Genomic DNA, 21,798 nt, shown 5'->3' with positions numbered 1-21,798 from the left:
GTCACCACACTGTGCGGTGGTGATGTGCAGAGAACCGTTTTTGTACACACAGCGAGCTGGATTTCTAGTGTGTCTTTGTGGATGTAATGTGTCATATATGTGAACGTTTAATGATGTTGTGTGCAGAATAAAACCTATAGCGAGAACTGGAAAAGAAAATGGCGGCCGAACATGATCGATACTCCATGGTGACTCCATGGTGATCGTATGATTTCCACGATTTCCTTTGCCGTGGCAAAAAACCTTGGTTCTTGTGTGGGGTTATTCCGGTGGGGATATTGTATTGATGTGCCCTGCTTTCTGCCCGCGTACAACAAGAAGGAAGACGGACGTCTTGCACGGTGTCCCAATAAGGACACACACACACATACATGCAGGCAAAGAATGCACAAGGAACGCTTGGGTCCACTGTTAAAGAAAAACTCCGATTTAAAATATACATTAAAAATTCGTTCACTAATCATGCGCGCTAGCTCTTTGATCGATCATGTCGCGATCCAACTTTCTTCCCTGAATTTAATAATTTAAGTTATATTATTTGGCGGTTATTGTTTTGGCTTTCCTTTTTTTTTCATTGATCTATAGTTTGTATGTTTGTAGTTTGGCCTAAATGCAATATTTTCTAGTCTATTATGTTCATCTAAAATAACTTTCTTGCCAGTTTGATTGCTGTACGGTATGACAAACCGCGACCTACAACATTTACCTTTTTTGGAGTTTAACCCACACAGAGTACGGTGAGTACACAGTAATTCACTACAGGATGTACGAATAACCGATATACGATTTGTAGGTTGTTGACGATCGACAGTGGTGATTGGAGGCCTCTAACAGTGAACAATCTGCTTGTAGTATCTACGCATTATCTGTCGATTTGGACGTTGAAGTGGTCCGTGTGCGATAGTTTCTGTGAAACGAATAAGCAGCGTATCAGTTACGGAACTAGAGTCTCACCGAAACGATTTAAAAGAGGATTTCTTCACTTTGAAGCACACGAACGCACCGTTCAGAGCCTGTTTTCAGAGCAGAAGAGGAGCGATGGCGAGATTGGAAGGAGAAGCACTGGAAGGGTATTACTCAAACTACTTAAGCTATAGCTTCAGGCTCATCATGAAGCTTCGATAGAGTGTGGAACGATGGCGGGTTGGGCTGGCACAGTATGTGCTTCACCATCGGGCGTTGGTTGGATGGCGACGGGCAGTATCCGGGGAACCGCCGATGGTGGTTGAAACCCGGAGCAAGAGGGAATAGAGTCGGCTTTTGATTAGTTGCAGTGCTTTGCTGGGATGGCAGTGGCAGGTTAAAAAGTAAGGATAATACGTTTGCTCACTATTTCGGTTATTAAAGAAGAGGCCAACGGAGTTGACGAAGGCAAATGGTACAGGTACATGCGGACAAGAAATGTGCCGAAAGGTGTTAGCAACGGTGGTTAGGAGTAACTGGTATATAACGAAAAACTAGATGTAAGTCATAACACATTGTGTTACAGCTGAAGGAAGTACTGAACGGAGAATTGTATAGAGCAGCTATAGAGCTCAGTTCAAGGCTCAGTGCTCGTGGCCTCGGTCCAAAGCAGACAAAAACCTACCAGCCACCAAACAAACCCTGTTTGGCTTGATTGTTCAAGAGCACTTATCGTTCGAAAAAGACTTCGTCGTCTGAGGAAACTCATGTTGAAAGGTTACCATCTACCTATACACCTCGTAGTCCAAGTGAATCCGCTACCATACGAGGATCACAACTATCAGCTGTATACTTAGAGATCTACTTCGAAATTATGGAGTCTTTATCAACAAAACTTCATTTATGCAGAAACGTCGTATTTAAGGGATTTTCGTCTAAAAATCTTGCCACTATAGTGATCTCGTCGTCCTAAAGGTCTGGACGTCTATAGGGTCTTACTGTGCATGGAGCACAGAGACGTTCCCGCCAAAAACCTCTCCTAGTCTAGTTGTTTAACACTGTTAAAACAGGAGAGAATAGCTGCTTTTGGAGATGTAGACTCTCGACAGATCTTCACTCAGACTACGTAGATCGACGTTGTGAAGACAGAGCTACCCAAAGAGAACAGATTTTTATAGTGAAGCCAAAGCTACTTTGAAAGGGAAGACGTACTTTATGAGGACGGAGTAACCTAGTGAGGGCAGAGCTTCATAGTCAGGATTGAGATTCATATTTATTTTAGCGCTACTTTGTGAAGCCGGAAGTACACTATGTGGATAAAGTTTTTTATACGATTAGTATATTATAGTAAGTGAGAGCAATTTTGTCAGGATCTTCAGAGTGAAGTACGTTTCAAAACCAGGATACAATTTTACAGCGCATATACATCTTCATAGTAATCAGAGAGGTTAGTAGCGAAGGTTCAGCTGCTTTGTGCGGTTAGAAACGTGCAGATTAAGAAGACATCTTTTGAGATTACTATCCACCACTAATCCCTATAATGGTATCAGATTTTATTAGGCTCTAACAAATTGCCTAACAGCTCATTTGTGTTGGAAACATATATGTTAAGACCTATTCGTTATGTTTTCCACGTGATAAATCGCCTTTTGGTATTAATACATAAGTAAAGTAAGAAACAAACGATAGTGCGCCCTGTGAAGAACTTCCAAAGGACAAATAACAACGATCAATATTTAAAACCTCTTAGGCTCTCTTTACTCACTTGGTTAGTGTGCCACTATCGTAACGGCCGCTGTAACGTCCCGCTTCTCGTAGTGCCGATGGAGTCAGCAGCGAACTGCTTCTCGTCTCGTACGGACGTAGGGTGCGTGATGCTGTGCTGCTGCTGTTGCTGCTACCGAGGCCATAGTTATCCGACGCAGACAGGGTGTTGGAGGAGGAGGAAGATGCCGTCGTTGCGAGGTTGCCGTGACTTGCCGAGCCATCCCGAGCGTGGTCCTTGAGTAGATCTAGCGCAATCGATGAAGAGGATGAAGCGATATTAGATGATCCGGCATAGCCGCCGCCGCCGCTGCCACCGCTAGCGACGAACGAGGAACGACGTCTCGGTGTGTAGGTTCCGTATGACGACGGGACGGCAGTACTTTCGTAGTAGGTGTTGCGTGTATATTTGTGGTTGCTGGTGGTGTTGTTGTTGATAAGATTGTTGTAGTTTAAACCGTCGGTCAGTGGATCATCGTCGGTGGATAGGAGACGTGATCCGGTACGTGAGAGCGATCCACCCATTGTCGGCTGAGCCTGACGATGGTGATGATGGTGGTGGTGATGGTAGTGTGGTGGTGGTTGGTGATGTTGGTAGTCGGTGGTGGATGCTCCCAAGGGCACTACATCCAGGCTACTGTTGCGCAGTCGTGCAGCGCTACGGTTCGCCTTGGTAAGGTTCACCATCGTCGCATAACCGCGATGGTGTTGCTCGGTACGGCCAAGCGTAGCATAACCCGACGTGTCGTACTTACCAACTCCACTGAAGGATGATTCTTTGTTCGGGCGCAGGATGTAGGATGTCGAACCACCGCGCGACAATGACTTCTCGCGTATCGAACCACTACTGGACGTGGCATTACCGTAATATCCGTAGCTGGTGGTTGCGTCCTTCATATGGCCGGATGCGGTTCCACCGAGCGTACCCAAATTGCTGGCCGAGGCCCGTTTGGCCGGTTTCTTCGTGTCGTTAAAGCGGGTGTAGAAACTCTTGCGTCGGATGCGTTCGATGACGCTCTCTGCGTCCGGATCTACTGGGGAGACAGAGTGCAGTGGTGGGTTGGAGGTTAGTAGACGCACCGAGGAATGGCGCCGGGATGCCGCAGACGACGAGGGCGCCGGCGATGCGGAGGAAGAGTTCAGGGGCCGACCTGTACCCGTCGTGCCGCCGCCGGGCCCGATCAGTTCGTCCGAGCACACCGACCAGCTGTCGAAGTACAGCTCGCGTTCCTCCGACGGCGAGAGGAACGTGCTGGACGAGTTGTCGTCGTACGGGCTACTTCGCGAACCAGACGAGTAGTTGGTAATGCTATCGTACGACGGTGTCAGTGTGCTGTAGTGATGGGAAGGATTGTTGTTGATGTTGTTGTTGGCCATGCTGTTATATCCGCCCGGCGACGTTGCCGTCCCTGGTGGTGCCATTTCGCCGGGCAATGGTGGCGGATAGCTGTAGTTGTTATTGCCACCAACAGGTGCCGCCGGAGTGGAGGTGCTGCTAGTGTGGTGGGTTGTGGTGCCGTTGGCAGTGTTGCAGTGACTGGATTGGAGGGGGGTCTTAGAGCAAGCGTTTAAGCTAGTTTTGCTAGGGTTGCTGATGTAATTGTTGTTGTTGTTGTTGTTACTATTATGATGATGGAGTAGTGGCGGTGTTGGTATGTTGTTACTGAGATGGATACTGTTGGCCTGCTGCAGGCGCTTCAACTTTTCCGTCGCCGAGTGAACGGCCTGCTCCAGATCAATTGTGAGGGCACGGGCACGGCCCCTCCGGTCCGTGTCTTGCGGTGGAGGGCGCTGTGATATACCATTGGAGCCACTACCCGTCTCGGTGGTAGTTTGCTGACCATGACTTCCGACGTGTACTCCATTGATGCCACCATTGCTGCTGCCGATCGGGCCGGTGGTGTGACTGCTGCCGGTGGCGGTGCTACAACCAGTGTCACAACCGGGACAGCCATACTTGACCGGTATCTGCGACTGGCACACACCCGAAGCCACCTTTAACTTACGCTGCTCGTAATCACCACTGTCCACACCGTTCGACAGCAAACTGTCCATCGGCAGAACGGTGTCACTTCTGGCCCCACCATAATACATCTTTTGGCGAAGCTGCTGTGTTGGACCTGGTAGCAGCGAGTCGCCGTTCCGCATGCGGCCCGACTCAACCGGTACGGGTTGCATTAGATCGGGCATCGGAGCCAAGATGCTTTCGTCCACCGACCGGCCGCTCATCATGATGTGGCTAGATGACTTGGTATTAAGAAGACGATGGTGAACGTTATTGCGTGAATCTTTTTCAATTTTTTTGAAAAGTCCCAGTACCTTCGTGACGCTGCAGCGATTGAACGTGCCCGGCATCTCCTCCACACTAACGGCACGCTTGATCAGCTTCGATTCGGTCAACTCGGGAAGCTTTGGACCGGCGGACAGTTCGCGTAGGTTCTTAATTACCGTGTCGATACGTGATTTGCGTCCCGTCGCCGCAGTTCCCGTAGTCTTTGTCTTGGCGATCGGTTCATCCGTTGATCCCACGTCGGCATCGCTGGGCTGGGACTGGCTTACCTTGGTGATCGGTTTAATGCTCTTCTTTTTATCCTTCTTTTGGCTGATGGGTTCCGAAGGTTTCAGCACATCCGGTGTTACTCCATCAACTATCTGGCCTGATCCGGGCACCATCGCCGGCACTGCCGTATCAGGCAAGGATTCGTTGGATGTGACCGATATTGTAGTTGCGTTAGCTACTGTAACTGCTGCTGCTGCAGCCGCTGCTTTCTTTTCTTTGCTGCTGCGGCTAGTGTCCCGGAACTTTTCGAACCTCTGCCCGATACTTGCCAGGAAGCCTTGCTTCGGTTTCTTTTCGGGTGATTTAGATTTCTCCTTAGGGGCGGTTTGTTTTTCGGATGATGGCGTACTCTGCACACTAGGCTCCTCCTTAATGGTGACCGTTTTGGTCGTCGATTCTTTGGAACTTTTGGAAGCCTGACTTCCACCATCCACGGGCATAGTAGTGGTGGTAACAACAACCTTACCCGTAGAGTCTGTTGTTTTGGTAACCTTCTTCACGATTCGTATGACTTTTTTTACCTTCTTCGGTGGATTTGTGGTGGTGGTCGCAGCTCCATTTGCGGTCAATTCTACCACCGGAGTTGTAGGTGTTACGGAGCTGGTGGTAGGTTCGACTTTTACACCAGAATCCAAAGATTCTGCCTCACTAACAGGTGATTTTAGCAGCTTCAGTTCTTTCGGTGGCGTTAACTTCGATGATGGGAAACTCTTTGGACGTGCTATTTTACTAACCGTACTAGAACCAACACCATTGGCAGCAACTACTGTGGATGAACCATTCGTTTGCACCTCCGTAGGTGGTTGTTCTTTTGGAGTTATGGTAGTCGCAGGTTTCGCGCTACTTTCCAGCTCTATCTCACCCGCTACGGATAACTTGGCGCCATCTTGTACAGTCTCTTTGTAAGGGTACGATTTGGGGCGCATTAGTTTGGATTCTTTTTTGACAGTTACTGGCACGAGCGTACTTGAACCATCCTTAGCATCTGCTGGATTTGGATCAACTTTCTTAACTTTCTTCACCACCGTAACTGTGGGCGGTGTTGTTTCGACAGTATCATCTCCCGCCGATTTCTCTACAACGACACTCTCCTGTCCACCTGTCACTGCCTTCTTCACTATCTTTACCTTTTTAACCTTGACGATTTTTTTAACCGGTGCTGTAGCGTCTTTAGCTTCCCCAGTGTTACCACCGTTAGTTGCCTGTATGGCATTATCTTCCTGCTTTCCTTCACACTCAGTACATCCAGGCAGTTGGCATTCAGTCGACGCCGGTGGTACCATGGCATCATCGTTCCCTCGCAATAGTTTCGACATCTGATTCCCTGCAGCCAGTGATGTTATGTTGGTAAGGTCTTGCAGCTGTTCCTGTAATATCGACAGAGTCTCGGCCGGTGTTCGATACTGTTGTTGTTGTTGTTGTTCCGGTTGCTTCGCACCGTCGTCATCCAGATCACGCGATCGGGAAACGCTACGTCTCGTACGATCGCCAATTATCGGTGCTACCGTCTCATCGTCCGGTTTGCCGTACTTGTCCAGAAAATAGCTCAACCGATCGGTAATCGTATCGTTGGCAAGCTTTTCTCGCCTCTGCAGCCTATCCGTTGCACCCTCCCGTAACGTTACCCCTCCGGACGAGTATGGAGAGTTACGGTCCGAAGTTGATGATGCTGCTGTATCTCGTTCACTCGCGATCATCTCTTTCGGAGGGTCGAAAAAGTCTGGTCGAAGGAAGCGGGACAACCGTTTGGTAGGTGCCGGTTCATTACTGCCCGCCACCGGACTGCTGGTGTAACGTAATGGTGTTGTAGTACGTGTACCCGGCATGATAAGTGTGGTGTGTGGTGATGATAGCGGCTTCCGCGTGTTGTCGTACTCGCGCACAAACGCAGACATACCGGAAGAATCGCCAGCACTGGCGTGGACCGCTGTTGGAATGCTCGTACCGTACGGTGCATACTTTTCGTACAGTGGGGCAGGCGTTTGGTAGGCTGGTGGGGGTGAGAGAATGTCCCGCGGTTGACTTCCACCACGGCGACGCAGCTCGGTTGTGCCGAATCCAGATCCCGCCGTACCGTACTCAGCCGTTGAGTCCAGTGATCGATTGCCGGAGCTGTTGCTGTAGCTTCGACGGTACAGTCGCTGATTAGCGGTGGATCCTGATTGGGATGTTCCAGCACCTCCGTTCTGCATCGATAGGGTACGGGAAAGTTTGCGAGCCTGTTGTGGTGGTAGCTGTGCCAACAGTTGCTCCTGTACCCGCTGGGAAAGAGCAGGCGTAATGCTAGACAGCGTCTCGAGATCACGCTTTGACAACCGTAACTGTGACAGATCGAGATCACGCAGATCCAGATTCTCCTCCATAGAGCCACCATCAGCTGCCGTCAGGTCGGGCTCTCCGGCCGGTAGTTGATGCCGGTAGCCATTCCCGTTCCCGGTGCTGACAGTGCTAGATATGCTGCTTTCGTCATCATTACTACCACCACCGACACCACTACTAAGGGCGCTGGAGGTTACCGGAGAGTCCCTACTGTCACTGCTACCAACGCCATTGCCGTACGCGGCCAAGGATGCCAGATCCTTGTAGAAGGAGGAGGTGGTGGTGGAGTTGGGGGCAAGGTTAGAGGCGGGTTGATGATGATAGCTATATCTATTGTTATAACTACTACGAATGCTGTTGCTGCTGCTGTTTGGTGGCACTGGTGGCGGTTGCTGATGATGAAGATGATGGTAGGTTTGGTTTTGGTTGCTGTTGTTGTTATTACTATTCGTTACATGATTACTTTGTGTTCTGAGTCTAGCGCCTGGAAGAGATGTGGAAGTGTTGTGATCGTAAGAAGTAATGGGATGAAAAAAAGTCCCGGGAACATTGATAGCCAAAATCAGCGAGAGTGGCCACGGTTGAACCACGTTATGAATAGTTATTGACCAGGATAAAGACCACATCGGGAATGATGGAAAGAAGAGAAAGAGAAAGAGAGAGAGAGAAAGAGAGAAAAAGAGATAGAAAAATCGAATACAGTTTGGTAAGTACAAGGGAAGGTAGGCAAAATTTTGCAATAAGGCATAAGAGATGTAAAAAAGGTAATTTTAAAAATGATTTTGAACAGGTTTCGTTTTTGATGGTGTAATGGATTATTAAAAAAATGTATTAAAGAAACACAATTTGGAACAATATTTAAATTTTGTCTCACCACAGCAGCAACCGATGATGGATGACGTTCATATTCTGAATGGAATAACAGGTTTTTCCAGTGTTATAATGGAAAACGGATGAAGCACAAAAAGGATGGGATTGGGGACTGCCGCGCTGATCGTGAAATGGTTATTAAAGAAACACAAAAACACGTGCGTACGTACCTTTTCTCCATGCGATGGCCGCCATTTCGCTTTTTTTTCTCGCGCTACTAATACGAGGATCGTTTGTCACTCATGCTTTACTAACAAATAACTCACACACATAATCATTAACGTGAACAAAACAACACATGCAGGTAAGAAAGGTTAGCGAAGGGTAAAACAAGGTCAAGCAAATTGTTTAATATAATGTCTCAATTTATCAAAGTACTTAGAAAAAATGGATTGCTTCTTATATTTTATTTATTTTTTATTCGTTCTTCAGTTGTCTTGTAAATTTCTAGTGCATTGATGCAAATATCAATTCTACTACCACAATAACAGTTCTATAAACCTTTTTTTTCTTTTTTCTTGTCCACAATCACACTCATACACAAGCAAGAAAGGGCAAAAAAACTTGTATGTTTTTTTTCTACATGTATAAATTTGCAGCTACGGTTTAAAACGAACAAACGATAACGTATACGACGAAGCTGGTTAACGCATGCTTTGTGTGATTTTTTTTGCGATAATTATACGATTTGCTTATGCTTTGTAGGTTCTCGTTTTTTGGTTTTTGATGGTGTATTTATTACTCAAATTTGAAGGTTAAAGTGAATCATTGCATTATATTTTTTAGGAGTTAAAGCTCATGTGTCTAGAGTTAAACGTATGCAAAAAAAGTAATAGTCTGATTTAGGATGGAAAACCAAATAATTAAATCTTGCCCAAATCCTATGTCCAAGAAAAACTCTCAAAAGTATAGCCACCCTGTTTAGGCCGATCTTCCAAGAAATAGATGAGACCTAAACAAAGGCTACCACCTCTTGTTGATCCCTTATTGATCAAACATAAAACTTCATGCTCAGCTCTATTTTAGCATAAAAGATTGATTAGGATCCTCCTACGGTTGTCTTTCTCAGAAGGTCCATCGATCAAAGTTTTACAATGATAAAGCCACCAGATGGCAAAGTATCGGTTTCATTCGTCAATTTCTTCTTTTTTTAAGGTCACACAGCACAGCAGCTTTATTAGACATTTTCGCCTTTCTCCAGAAACGAAAGGGTGTTGTAAAACTCGAAGATGTAGCAATCGATTAACAAGAAATGACACAACATTACCAATTGTTTTTTGCTTGGGGATTTTATCCGCAAATATTTACTTTTGCTATGGTCAACTCATTCGAGTTCCACGAATCTTTAGGACACAAATCAAAACTCCAAATCAGCTGAATTCGCTGTAATATTTTACCTCTATCAAACAGACTTCATACAAAAAACGAAAATATACTTGTGTGGATCAGCAGAACATAGGTTATAATGCACATGTTACAAAGCAATCCCAAATATTTTGAGATCACTTGGTTTATCCACGCCAATCTCTCAGTTCCCAATTTATAGCAAATAGTCAGGCACGCACACTCCAAGAAGCGAAGGGGTTTTTAATTAGATTATCGTTTTAGAATAAGTAAAATCCTGCGTATGTGTTGTACGTTATTGGAAGGCAAGCAAAACAACAATAAGAGCACTTTGTTGCTGTTTTTTCGTGTAAAATTTGTTCAAATGTTACTAATTTACTTATGTTGAGGTTGTTTTGGTTCCATTCTCTTTTCCGGCATCAATTGTCAATTCGCGATCAACTTCGTTTGTTGCCTGCATGCGTGTAGTTAACGCTGTTTGCTTGTTCCAAGTGTAAGGTTGTTAATACTCCAGTAAATAAATATTGCATCTGGTTGTGTTACTATTTCTAGCGTAAGATTACTTCTTCAATTCATCCGCTCAAGGTGAACGCAGTCGCAAGCAGTCAGCAGTTGGTGTTAGTGCGGCCAAAAAGGTACACAAGTAAGGCTAGTATAGTTAGTGCTGGGTAAGTGTGATCTCTCGCTACACTATTCTCTCTAATATCATCACATCTATCGAGGCTACACTGATTCGAAAACATTCTAATGCTCTTTTCTTCTTCCAACTTTTGTAGTTTCTCTTCCTATCATTTGATCCTTTGTTCTTCCTGGAGGGGAGGATCTGCTGCTGCAGTTGATAATTGCTTCAGTTGCTTCTGTTGTTCATATTTTGTTGTTGCTGTTGTTGTTGTTGTTTGTAGTGTTGGAAGTAGTCGTAGTTGTAGAAGTAGTAGTACTAGTAGTAGCTAGGTTTGTCGGCGAAGTAGTGACTGTGTGTGAACTACTACTACTACTCGCACCGGATTTGGGAACATGAGATAACGTAACGCGGAAACCCACTGCAATCACATAAAAAAAAAAGAAATAACACGCAACCATGAGCACGAGATGGATAGTAGTAGTATTTGGTGGTAGTAGTAGTTGTAGTAGCAAAATAGATACAGAAACTTAAATTGGAACGCGATTCCTGTTGCTATATGGCGCACAGCAGTGTTTGCAACGTACAAACGATACATCAAAACATGGAAATGAAGACGGCAAGAGTGTTTATTACATGAAATTGACAAGTGTTGAGTGACGCCATGCTCTCGGGAATGTAGAATGTAATGACATGAAAACGGTAGGTGACAGTGAGAAAAGAACATAAAGGCAAGTACGCGTACACGTGTTGCAGGGATATTACTTTCTTTTTTTTGTGTGTTTAGCAGCAAGGTTTCTTTGTTTGTTGTTTATCAGTAATGTTGTTTGGCTTAGGTACGTTAAATGCTTTTAGCACAGATTCCATTATTTTACCAAATTTGTTTTTCATTTTAAATCAAATTATCTGTTATTTTCTCGTCTTTGTCTAGTCCAGCTGGATGTCTTGGCTGTGTATAAGCGAACTATTAGCAGGTGTATGTTAAGTGCTCGTCATACACGAAATTAGTCTCAATTGGCCCCGGTTGTGCGTCGCAATTGTGTCGAGAAAAATGACAAGAATTAGAAACAAGCAATACCTTTCTTATCGTTTCACCTAAATGCGGCAGCACGTTAAACGGAGTAAAACAACTACTATCAAAAACCAAAAATATTGCTTTACTTTTCCATTTTTTCTTCACTAACCCCAGCATTGTTTTTTTTTTATTTCAAAATCGCACCACGGACACACACACTGCGGAATGGGTTGATGAAATATTTTTAAATAACAAACACGTACATTAATGTGTACCAAATAGATACTACTAAAGCACACTTAACACTTACACACACAAAATATGTTGACAGATGGTTAAAGTTTGACAGAAAAGTACACTTCGGATTTTTGTTTTTTTTCGGAAGGAAATTGTTCAGCGTACACTTACAATCAAAAAATATTCCTTTAGTTATCCTCTCATTCTCCACCGGGGGCAATTTTTTGTTTTTGTTTTGTGGAGTAATGTTCCGTATTTGTCTACAAACTTTAACCATCGTCCATCGTTTTACTGTCTTATGAACGCTAGGTATGCAAGAAAAAAAAATGTTAAAGAACAATGTTTCCACCACACAACCGTTTCGACGTTTTCGAGCAAACTTTGATAATAAATATTTTCTTTTTTGACACTAATTTTCGTATCGTTTTTTGTCCGAGCCACAAAGGATCATCACTTATGATTGTGAGCGTGAGAGGAACACTAAACAAATATTTTAGATTGACAATTGGCAAACGAGGGAGAAAAAAAAACCGGTAGTAGAAAATAAAACTTGGGAAGTATGGAACGAGCTGGCGTGGAAAGGAGCAACATTATTTTATTTGGTTCTACATAACTAAACGTATAGCAATAATAAGAATCCAACAGAAGTACGTGAGTTTAATTATCTTTTTTTTTATTAAACAAAACATCATTACTTTATTTGGTTTTGACAGTATAGCATCATTCCGTCCGTTAATAGGCTTCTCGCTGTATCAATTTTTTGTTTTTTTTTTAATATTTATTGTACAATCTTACAGAGAAATCTATACCTCAACAGTTTTCTTTAACACCCTGTTTGCTTGTTTGTTTGTTTCACATCTCACTCCAGTATCCTTTGTAATATGCTTTTGTTTTTTTACGAAGTTTTTTTTTTAATTTATCATTGATTTTTTTCTAATTTATTTTGTTTTTGAGTCATTGGCGTTCGTATCGCTCGTTACCAATTGGGAGATGGAACATTTTTCTTTTCCATTTTGTTTTGTGTTTAAGCTCAATTGAGTAGTGTGTGAAAAGGATAAAATTATACGTAAAGAAAACAAACACAACAATAGTACAAAACGTATTTCAAAAACCAAAACAAGAAACACTTCTACGAAACTACAACCATCAATCCATTAAAAAACAACAATACCGAATATGTCACCTATTGTTGTGTAAATTGTAGTTGTTTTTCCACTGTTTGCGAATGGCCGGGTAAGGAAATTTGTAATAGTTTTGCATATTTTTTCCGTCGGTGTTTTGTTTTGTTTCATTCCGTGTTGTGTTTCGCGCGTGAAGTAGTTAATATTTTGTAATAATAGCAACAAACAATAGCGACCGTCTTAGTGTGCGCGTGTGTGTATACCACATGTAAGTATAATAATAGAGGAATAAGAAGAAAAAAACAAATATCTACCTTTCGATCAAGTTCGCAGTCGGTACTAGTTAATGCATTGCGTTTCGAGTAAATTTAATATAAGAGACATCAGCAGTCGATAAGCGAGGAGCTCGGAAAAAACGGTTAATTCCTTAGCGCATTGCAAACGAAGATGTAATATAAGCGAACACACTTTTTGTTTCTAACTTTGCAAAAGATGAATGAATGATTTGCAATTGCTTTTAGTGATTGATACACTCTACTTTCGTCATATCCCTTCAAGTTCATTCTTAATTTGTTTATCTTTTATTCTCTCTCATACTAACTAACTTTTGTTTCAAATAATCTTCACAACATAAGCTTTACAGCAAAAAAAAAAAATACTTATAGGACACAGGGGGAGTTAAAAACCGTACTCTTCTCCTAACAACGTAAGCAAAAATCAAACAAAAAATCACAAACACACAAAAACTTCCCTTAATGGCTACGTTTTTTTTCTTATCGAAAAATTCGAAAAAGATTGCCAAATTGCGGCTGTTGATTGCCTGGTTTACGGTGATCGCTTTTGAAGTGTATGATTGTCAGTGCCATTTTTCCCCCAAACAGCCTTCAAAAACTACGAATCGGATCTGTATCACGCGCTAGCAAACCCGGAAACCGCTGACCGGTTAAGCATTCAAAGTAAATATTTAAACCGTTTCGGTTTCGCTTCTTGCGATCGGGGAACTTTTTTAAGATGCAAATATCGGTTGGTACAAAAAAAAATAAAACACATTAAAAAAGTTTAGGAAAAGTAAAACAAAAAAGAAATGGCAATCAAAAAACCAATTGATATGTTTCTAAAACGAATACTCTATCTAAGGTGAACGAATGGCGTGATGCTCCTCGCGGTGATTGATTTATTCGGAGCTCGTCGGAAAAAGGTTTGTTTGTTTGTTGTTGTATAGTAAAAATAAGACGAAGTTTATAAAAAAAAAAAACAGAACGAAATTGCGGTAGGTGGCGTAAATTTGTAAAAAAAAAATTAACGTAACGTCTAATATGACACCTACTTAAAAAAGCTACGATATTCACCTCTTGGAAGTGTGGCTCCGCTACGCGAAAACATTGAATCGATGTCCGTGCTCAAGTCTCGCGACATGCTGTGACGCCAGGCATTAGCAGCATTGCCACCATCGGTCAGGTTCCTGTTTTGGGTCGAAAATCAAAAGTGAACGATTAGTGAATCAGTTGGTAGAAATGCGCAGACACTGAAAGATGAGTTTGAAATGAAAATTGTACCTTCATGGTAATACAAGTTATAAAGACGCGTGGTAGATGATTTTGAATTTACAACATAAAAAAACTCTGTTTTAGTTTAATATAGCACAATCGAACGAATGCATTTATTGCAACCACAAACCTTTGCCTTACTTTAAACGGTCTCTATTAGAAAAAGGAATTTTGGGCTGTGAGAAGCTTAAGAAACGGCGGATATTTTCTATCAAACTTTTACTTCGTTTACTTCCCTTTTTTCCATTCACCATCACCGATTCGACTTGAGCTTAAACAAATAACAGAGCACACGAACACCTACCTTCCGAAGGGATCTTGATGATGCCAGAAGGGTGTCTGTGTTTGGCGCAGATTGTTCATGAAACGCGACGCCGGGAACCGGGACGAGTTGACGTCGTTCACGTTAAGACGGTTGGTGAGTGCACGGACCTTTTGAAATACATATGCAAAGCATTAATTTCTACCTGGGCTCGAAATGACCAAAAAGCACATGCATACCCGCGACAAAAGCGTGGAGAATAGATTTTCCGCCGTCAGTATTTCGAAACCATCGTCATCGTCCTCTTCGCCGGAGCTGGCCGATTCGTTCGGGTCAGCCGTGCCTCGTTTCGATGGTCGCGTACTCCTGTGTATTGCGTAGAGGAGAAGATTGATATTAATACTTTTAACTATCCGAAAACCCCGAATTCATTTTTGACTCACCTGAGACGATGCATCATGTGGAATTTCGGTTCCTCGGAATCGCTCTCACGGCCCAGCGAGGTATGCCTGTTCAGTCGTGGGAAGGATGTAATGTCACCCGCTTCAGTATCATTCTCTGCCAGCAGCGAGCTGCAAATAAAACGAATTTTATTATTATTCCCAATCCACCCGAACAACACTGAGCCAGGACTTACCCTAGACGACGTGGCCTGCCAAGGCGTGGTTTCATACCGAACCCACCGGCAGCACCGGACACGCTGGACGACGCATTCGATTCGGACGGTTCCAAACTGTTGGCGCGTGGCGTCACAATACCACCGCCCTCGACCGCGATCGGTATGATGTACTCCCGTGGGCTCTTCTTGATCGGCATCGTAGTGCTACCGCTGGTGCTTACCGTACCGGACATCATACCGGAAGCGTTTGTCGATATCGGACCCTGCGAGATGGTGTTGTCCGAATCGTTCGATTCGTTCGTTGATTGGCGCGATAGGGATCCTCTACCAGAAGCAACCGGTGATTGGCCGTACCCAGCAGTTGTGCGCTGATAAGTGGGTGGTTTTTGTGGACCGGCAAAGGACGCTCCCGGCTGTTGTTGTTCTTTACCTTGCGGTTCCAAACTGTTTGCACGGTGGTGCAAATGTTGCTGATGTTGGTGAGCCATCGGTGCGAAAGCGGGCGGATGATCGCGTCCGATCGGAGCACTGCGTAGATCCGGCATCTGGTGTTGAAATTCCGTCGAGAAACGCATCGGTGCGAACGTAGGTTGGGGTGGTGGTGGGTGTTGCATGCGCTGATCCGCCTTAAAAAGGTACGATAAGAATATTGTTTAGGACATTTTGAAATTTTTTAAAAAAGAGAAACTAGAACTAGATCATTTACTGGATGCTACAAGAACAACATTTTCCATTCGTGGAAGAGATAGTTAGAAAATATTAGAGAGGGTTCTGATACGAAAATTCAACCGCCGATCAGATATTCACCATGCCGAATACCTTGATAAAAACTGGTTATACTGTGGCTAATTTGTACGTATTATTTATTGCCATTATTGAAAATATAGCTGTTTTTAAGCAAGTTTTATGCTCATATGGCCTCACGAAACTCTGTCCTCACAAAATCCCTCTAAATTCACTATGAATCTCTGCCATGACAAGTAGAATTCCCCCAAAAAGAGGCTTGGAAACAAAGTATCGAAGATAAGTAACTACATATCAATCGGCTTACCTTCAGCTGAGGATCTCCTTGAAGTTCTAGCGGTTTGGATAGTTTCCGCCGTGGCAAAGTGGCCGATTTCAGTGTAATTTCAGCATGCGACGTTTTTGTTTCATCCTTCGGTGGACTTGGGATGCTTCCGATGGACACCTCTGTGCAAAGGGAAGAGAACGCAAGTGATAAATTTAAAGGATTACAAAATTGTTTGAATTACGCATTAATTCTACGTACTTCTTGGGATAGACATCGTGTCACAGCGTGGTTCGGGCGTTTCCGAACTCATCCGGTACGGTTTATTAATACCAAGCGTACCGGTCGTCGAGCGTCCGTTGGCACCGAATGGCATCGGTGGTTTCCGTAGCCGTCCGATCGGTATCGCGTTGCCAATGATTTCACGCGCATTCTTAAGCTTCCGTTCCCGTTCGCTGTCCTCCATCATCGAGACACTCTCGGTGCGGGCACACAGCTGATCGATCGAGGTTGGCGTCGTTGGTGCGCTCGAATCAGTCGTTTTCACCCGGTTTAACATCGCAATCGAGTTCTCCATCGATCGACGGGCATCCTCGAGTGAGAAACTACCGACCGAACTTTTTGAATCGCTTTCCTTTACCTCATCGTCCGACTTGGTGGCGGTAAGTGGAGATTCTGTCGAGCGAACGTGCGCATCATACTGCTGCTGTTGCTGCTGGAAGCCTACCAGATTCTTTGCCGAACCAACAAATGCTGGCGGTGTTCCGGGTGTGGAAGCGCTATCCTCCCGATCTTGTTGATCCTCAAATTGTTCGGAACGCTTTCTTTGCTCTAGCGTAGCCGTCTGTGGAGCTGGCGATTTAGTGAAAGTCGACGATGTGTTGAGGCCAGTTTTGCGTTCAAACTCTTTCTTGTAGTTCCCAACGGTCGGTACGCCGCCGCCCGGTAACACAAACTTCTTAAACTTGTCACCATTTCCTACCTGCTGGTTTAAGTTTTGGAACTTTTCGGCCGTCTCGAGGATGCGTGACTTGCGTCTTTCAGCCGTCCGTGCTAGACTTTCGTCCGGTAGACTGTTTTTCCGCTCGACACTGCTAGCGGAACGGTGTGTAGTGCCGGCTGGTTGATTCTCATCAGCACCCTTTCGCGCATTTACCTCATTGATGGCGGACGTGAGGTCGGTAGTTTTGTTCTTGCCGAAAATCTTCCGCACGGCCGGTATGGTCGTCGTCGGTACGACTGGTTTCGCGTCCGTATCGCCTTTCTCCAATTTTTCCAGCTTGGCTCGTACACTCGATACGGGTTTGGCGACTGTATCCGTCCCCGGGGAAGCAGCAGCAGTAGCAGCTCCGTTAGCTGGTACCGTTTCCGATTGTCCCTTGCTGGCAGTACTATTACTCTCGCTCGATTGCGCCTGAGGTTGGGCGGCAGCTTCCAGGAGTAGCTCATCACACATGTTCTCGAGATTTTGCAAATCTTCCAACACTTCCTGAGCTTCGAATTTGTTTGTCTCGACCGGTTTCGAAGATGGTTTGTCGGTGGGTTTTTCTTCCTGAGTAGTAGGTTGTGGAGGTTCTTCGTCCACGTTTTGTTGAGCTTCCTCGGGCGTTTTTGACACCACAACACCCGTCTCCTCTACATCCATGTCTTCCGGTATACGAGGTTGCGCGGGTGATGGTGGATCCGCTTTGTCCTTCTTTTTAACGGCACCGGTCGCATTTTCTGTCGAAACGGTCGTTTCCAGTTTGCGCTTCGTCTGCGCTGGACTGCCAGCTGCTGCTTCAGCCGGTGTGATAGTTCGCGTTGGTGAAGGCATCAGAGCTGCCTCACCACCGGCCGCCACCATATCAAGAATACGACGCTCCGCCTCCGTCCCGCCCATGTCCACGATCGAACCCATCGAGTGGCTTCGCTGAATGCGATCCTTGGCTTTGGCGTCCTCTTGTCCATTGCCCACCACCAGCTGATCGGCCATTACCGAGGGTGGAGAAAGCGATAGTAACACATCCAGCCGGACCGGCGTTTGATTGGCAAGCTCTTCCGCCAGATCAAGACACGATTCGTCGTAACCCTCGTTCACCCACCAGTGGTTGCAGATCTGCTCGATATTGGCACGGTGCGACGGACACACGGTCAGCATCTCGCGTATAAGTGGCGACGCTCGGGACGGTTTCTTCGGCTCAAAGTAGTCGCCCTGGCTGATCTGTTTCACCAACCGCTTGAAGTTGGCTCCATCGAAGGGCATGGCACCGTAGACTAGTGTGTAGAGCAGGACACCCAATGACCAACAGTCAACCTCAGGACCTTGGTAGGGTGTGCCTTTGACGATTTCGGGTGATGCGTACAGGGGCGAGCCGCAGAACGTAGCCAGCAAACGCTGTTCGTCGAACACGTTCGACAGACCAAAGTCAGCGATCTTCGCATTACCATTCTCGTCCAGCAGAATGTTTTCGAGCTTCAGATCGCGATGGCAAATTTTGTGTTTGTGACAGTAGTAGATGGCGGTAGACACTTGGCGAAAAATGCGCCTGGCTTCCTCCTCCGCTAGCACTTTACGCTCGGACAGATAATCGTACAGCTCGCCACCGGCCGCAAACTCCATGACTAGTATCATTTTTTCCCGATTTTCAAATACTGCCAATTTAGTGGGGAAGGAAGCAAAAAAAAAAAAAGAAAGAGAATGAGTTATTTAAAAAAAATTACAAAGTTGAAAAATATATAAATTTGTCAATATAACACTTCTTGCTTTAAGAAAGGACCAGTTTTAAGATTATTTCTTGTGATGGTGATGAATTGTGTCTATTTATATACGAGTTAGGAAGTGAACGTTACCGAAGTACTGGAAATGAGCTAGCTCAAAAGGCTGATTCAGATTAAGCTCAGGACCCTGACTATGGTTTACAACTGACTATGATTTAAATTCATTTCTTTTACAACTACAGATCAAGAGTCCATGCCCCTGCAAATCTAGAGTCTATATTTAAATTAAAAAGGCGATCGAATGTACTGAAAGAAACCTTATTATTATAGAATTTCGTTGTTGGAGGAGTAGATCGAGGTATCGTCTTCCAAGCGTCTAATCCGCTACCGCCAACGTGTAGAAATATACTGCGAAGAAGCATATATCTTTTTGGACGGACACAGTATCCAAGAGATAACAGTATTTCAAATAAAAAGAAACATAGTACATGTTCTACAAGCCATTTTCGAACGGCGGGTGCTAAGGACTATCTTTGGCGACTAGGAGGACTAGGTGCTATCTTTGGCGGTGTATGCGAGCAGGGCGTGTGGCGAAGGAGAATGAACCACGAGCTAGTTGAGCTGTTTGGCGGTGCTGATATCCTGACGATAGTCATAGCCGGAATGATACGTTGGCTGGGGCATGTGATGAGGATGCCGGACTCTTGCCCCACCAAGAAGGTGCTCGTCAGCGACCCGTTCGGCACGAGGCGTAGAGGTGCCACAGCGAGCTCGTTGGCTGGATCAAGTGGAGTCTGACCTGTCGGAGATAGGATGCAGCCGTGGATGGAGGAATGCAGCCCTAGACCGAGTTTCCTGGAAACTGATTGGAGACCTGGCCATGTCGACACAACGTGCTCAATCCTGAGCAGGGCAAGAAGAAGAAGTACATGTTCTCTCTTCTTAAAAGAGGCTTAAAAAACAGTAGATCATGACGGCCATCTTACGGCAAATACTGAACTTATTGATACCAAGTAGTTGGATAGTCTTCTAGAATTATTTGATGAATAAAGTATAGAAGCAACTGATCACGAAGCCTACGATTGTGCCGATAAAAACCTACCACATAACTAACTTAATATTTCTACCTTATAGAATTTAATCCATTTTTATACAATACAAAATGGTGGTTTTTATACAATACATGGCACACGGCAGGACCGGGGTTCAAATCTCATCCGGACCGTTCTGCCGAGGTGAAGACTGACTATCCAACTACGTGGTATCAGCAATTTTAGTAAGTCATTCGATGACCTAGAAGGTGTTTATACCAACTACATATTTAGCCCAGGGAGCAAATTTTTAGCATTTACCCTGTTCCGCCTATTTCATCACACTCTTACCACACAAAAATCCTATCGCTGAAAACAATCTTTTAATCAAAATAAAGCTTTGCAAAACATCCTAAATGAATTGGCCATGGGGATAAAATAACCCAAATCCATCCAATCTCTGCTTATCTCCACTAATCATAGAATGGGGCCAATGTTATGCTTCGTTCCATTTCGACGCCTCCTGACAAAATTAATTGTATTTCCTCCTCGCAATTTGTGACAAGACCATCATAACCATCATACAGGCCTAGTTTGGTGCCTTTTGCTCTGTTACCTACCAGGCAGCGCTTATAATGTGAAGAGTAAATGAGAACATCTTTCCCAACCCGCCCCACATACGAAACCGGTGGAGGCGCATGGTGGATCGTACACTAGTACACCTGCGCGTAAACGTACCTTCGTAAATGTGTATTATGTTGGGATGGTAGACGGAGCTCATAATCTGTACCTCGCGCCGTATCCGAATGAGATCAGCTTCCGTTTCTATTTTGCTCTTCTTGATCGTTTTGATGGCTACCTCTTGGCCAGTTTCCTTGTTGATACCGAGCTGCACCTTACCGTACGTTCCTTGGCCGAGCTTTTTTATTATATCAAATCTGCACTCATTTCGAAATTTTGGGGCGATGGACAACATGAAAAAAGAGAACGGAAAACACATTAATGCAGACGAATAAAACATCCATTCCGCGAATTAGATCCCAATTCAATGGAACTTTGCGGTTTTCCTTTTTTGGATTTGTATTTGAAAGAGCGTGTCCTCGCACTAACCTCTGGCGAAGTTTTTTCCTATGATTGTTCATCTTCACCGCACCGGTATTCTCTATCCCGCTCATGATGTTCTCTATCGTTGCCTTCTGTGGAGGGAACTGTTGCGGCGACGGAGGCATCGCCTCGCCACCTTCCACCTGCTCACCGCCTATCACCATTGTGCCCACACACTGTTTTATATTCTAATCACTAAATCACTCGCCAAATATAATCACACACACGCACGAACGTACAGCGCCCACACACACATTCAAATGCGCGGACACAGGAAGCACACGCCCAAACTTTCTACGACCGTACGGGTTTTTGTCTGCCGTATAATTGTTGTGGTATTTTGTGTAGTTGTTGGAGGGGCTTAACTTTGCATTGAAACTTTCACCCGAGATTTTCGGCGACAGGGATGAAACACAACAGCGTATGGTTTTTTCTTCTGTTTCATAAATACATACACTCACACCGTACGCGGGTATGGAGAACTCTTATTACAAAAAAAAAAAAAAAACAGCTGTACAAAGCACCTCTTGTTTTGTGGGTGAATAATGTTATCCTACTAGCACTAAAATCTGGAAGAGAATAGAGATAGAACAATGGTTAAAAATAAAGCAACTCACGCTGAGATTCTTTTTAAAACAAGCTCCATAGCGTCAAACGTAAACAAGGAAAATTTCCCTTGCTCAGGTTCAACTGTATTTAGTAATATTAAATCTTTAAAATTGAATCGTAATTTTAAAGGGTGTTTCGTTACTTTTGTTCAAATATTTTATTTAG

At 44.5% G+C, this 21,798-nt stretch overlaps 2 protein-coding genes across 2 annotated transcripts in view; both read right to left on the bottom strand.

Annotated features, from left to right (window-relative positions):
• The window catches only part of LOC126558958 (soma ferritin), a 203,505-nt gene that overhangs the window by 127,748 nt on the left and 53,959 nt on the right, over positions 1-21,798 (bottom strand). The window lies entirely within an intron of this gene.
• On the bottom strand, positions 1,167-21,240 carry LOC126559618 (mucin-19). Its single transcript, XM_050215788.1, has 11 exons — positions 21,031-21,240; positions 20,659-20,858; positions 16,451-18,823; positions 16,232-16,371; positions 15,199-15,806; positions 15,005-15,133; positions 14,801-14,927; positions 14,604-14,731; positions 14,102-14,214; positions 2,669-8,030; positions 1,167-1,281 (listed from the first exon to the last, which is right to left on the bottom strand). The coding sequence occupies exons 1-11, from the start codon at positions 21,186-21,188 to the stop codon at positions 1,167-1,169; spliced, it is 9,453 nt and encodes a 3,150-aa protein (XP_050071745.1). The 5' UTR covers positions 21,189-21,240.

The sequence above is a fragment of the Anopheles maculipalpis genome, chromosome 2RL (genome assembly GCF_943734695.1).
Source record: "Anopheles maculipalpis chromosome 2RL, idAnoMacuDA_375_x, whole genome shotgun sequence".
Lineage (NCBI taxonomy): Eukaryota > Metazoa > Arthropoda > Insecta > Diptera > Culicidae > Anopheles > Anopheles maculipalpis.
This window is presented reverse-complemented; position numbering and strand designations above follow the sequence as displayed.

What these genes read in the sequence shown, in the direction of transcription:
- LOC126559618 (XM_050215788.1), bottom strand. Translation starts at nt 21,188, where the DNA reads ATGGTGATAGGCGGTGAGCAGGTGGAAGGTGGCGAGGCGATGCCTCCG. An exon ending in CGGAGCCACACTTCCAAGAG is followed by an intron (nt 8,031 to 14,101) that starts GTGAATATCGTA and finishes CATCTCTTCCAG; the next exon opens with GCGCTAGACTCAGAACACAA. An exon ending in GATAGTGGCACACTAACCAA is followed by an intron (nt 1,282 to 2,668) that starts GTGAGTAAAGAG and finishes CTGCCATCCCAG; the next exon opens with CAAAGCACTGCAACTAATCA.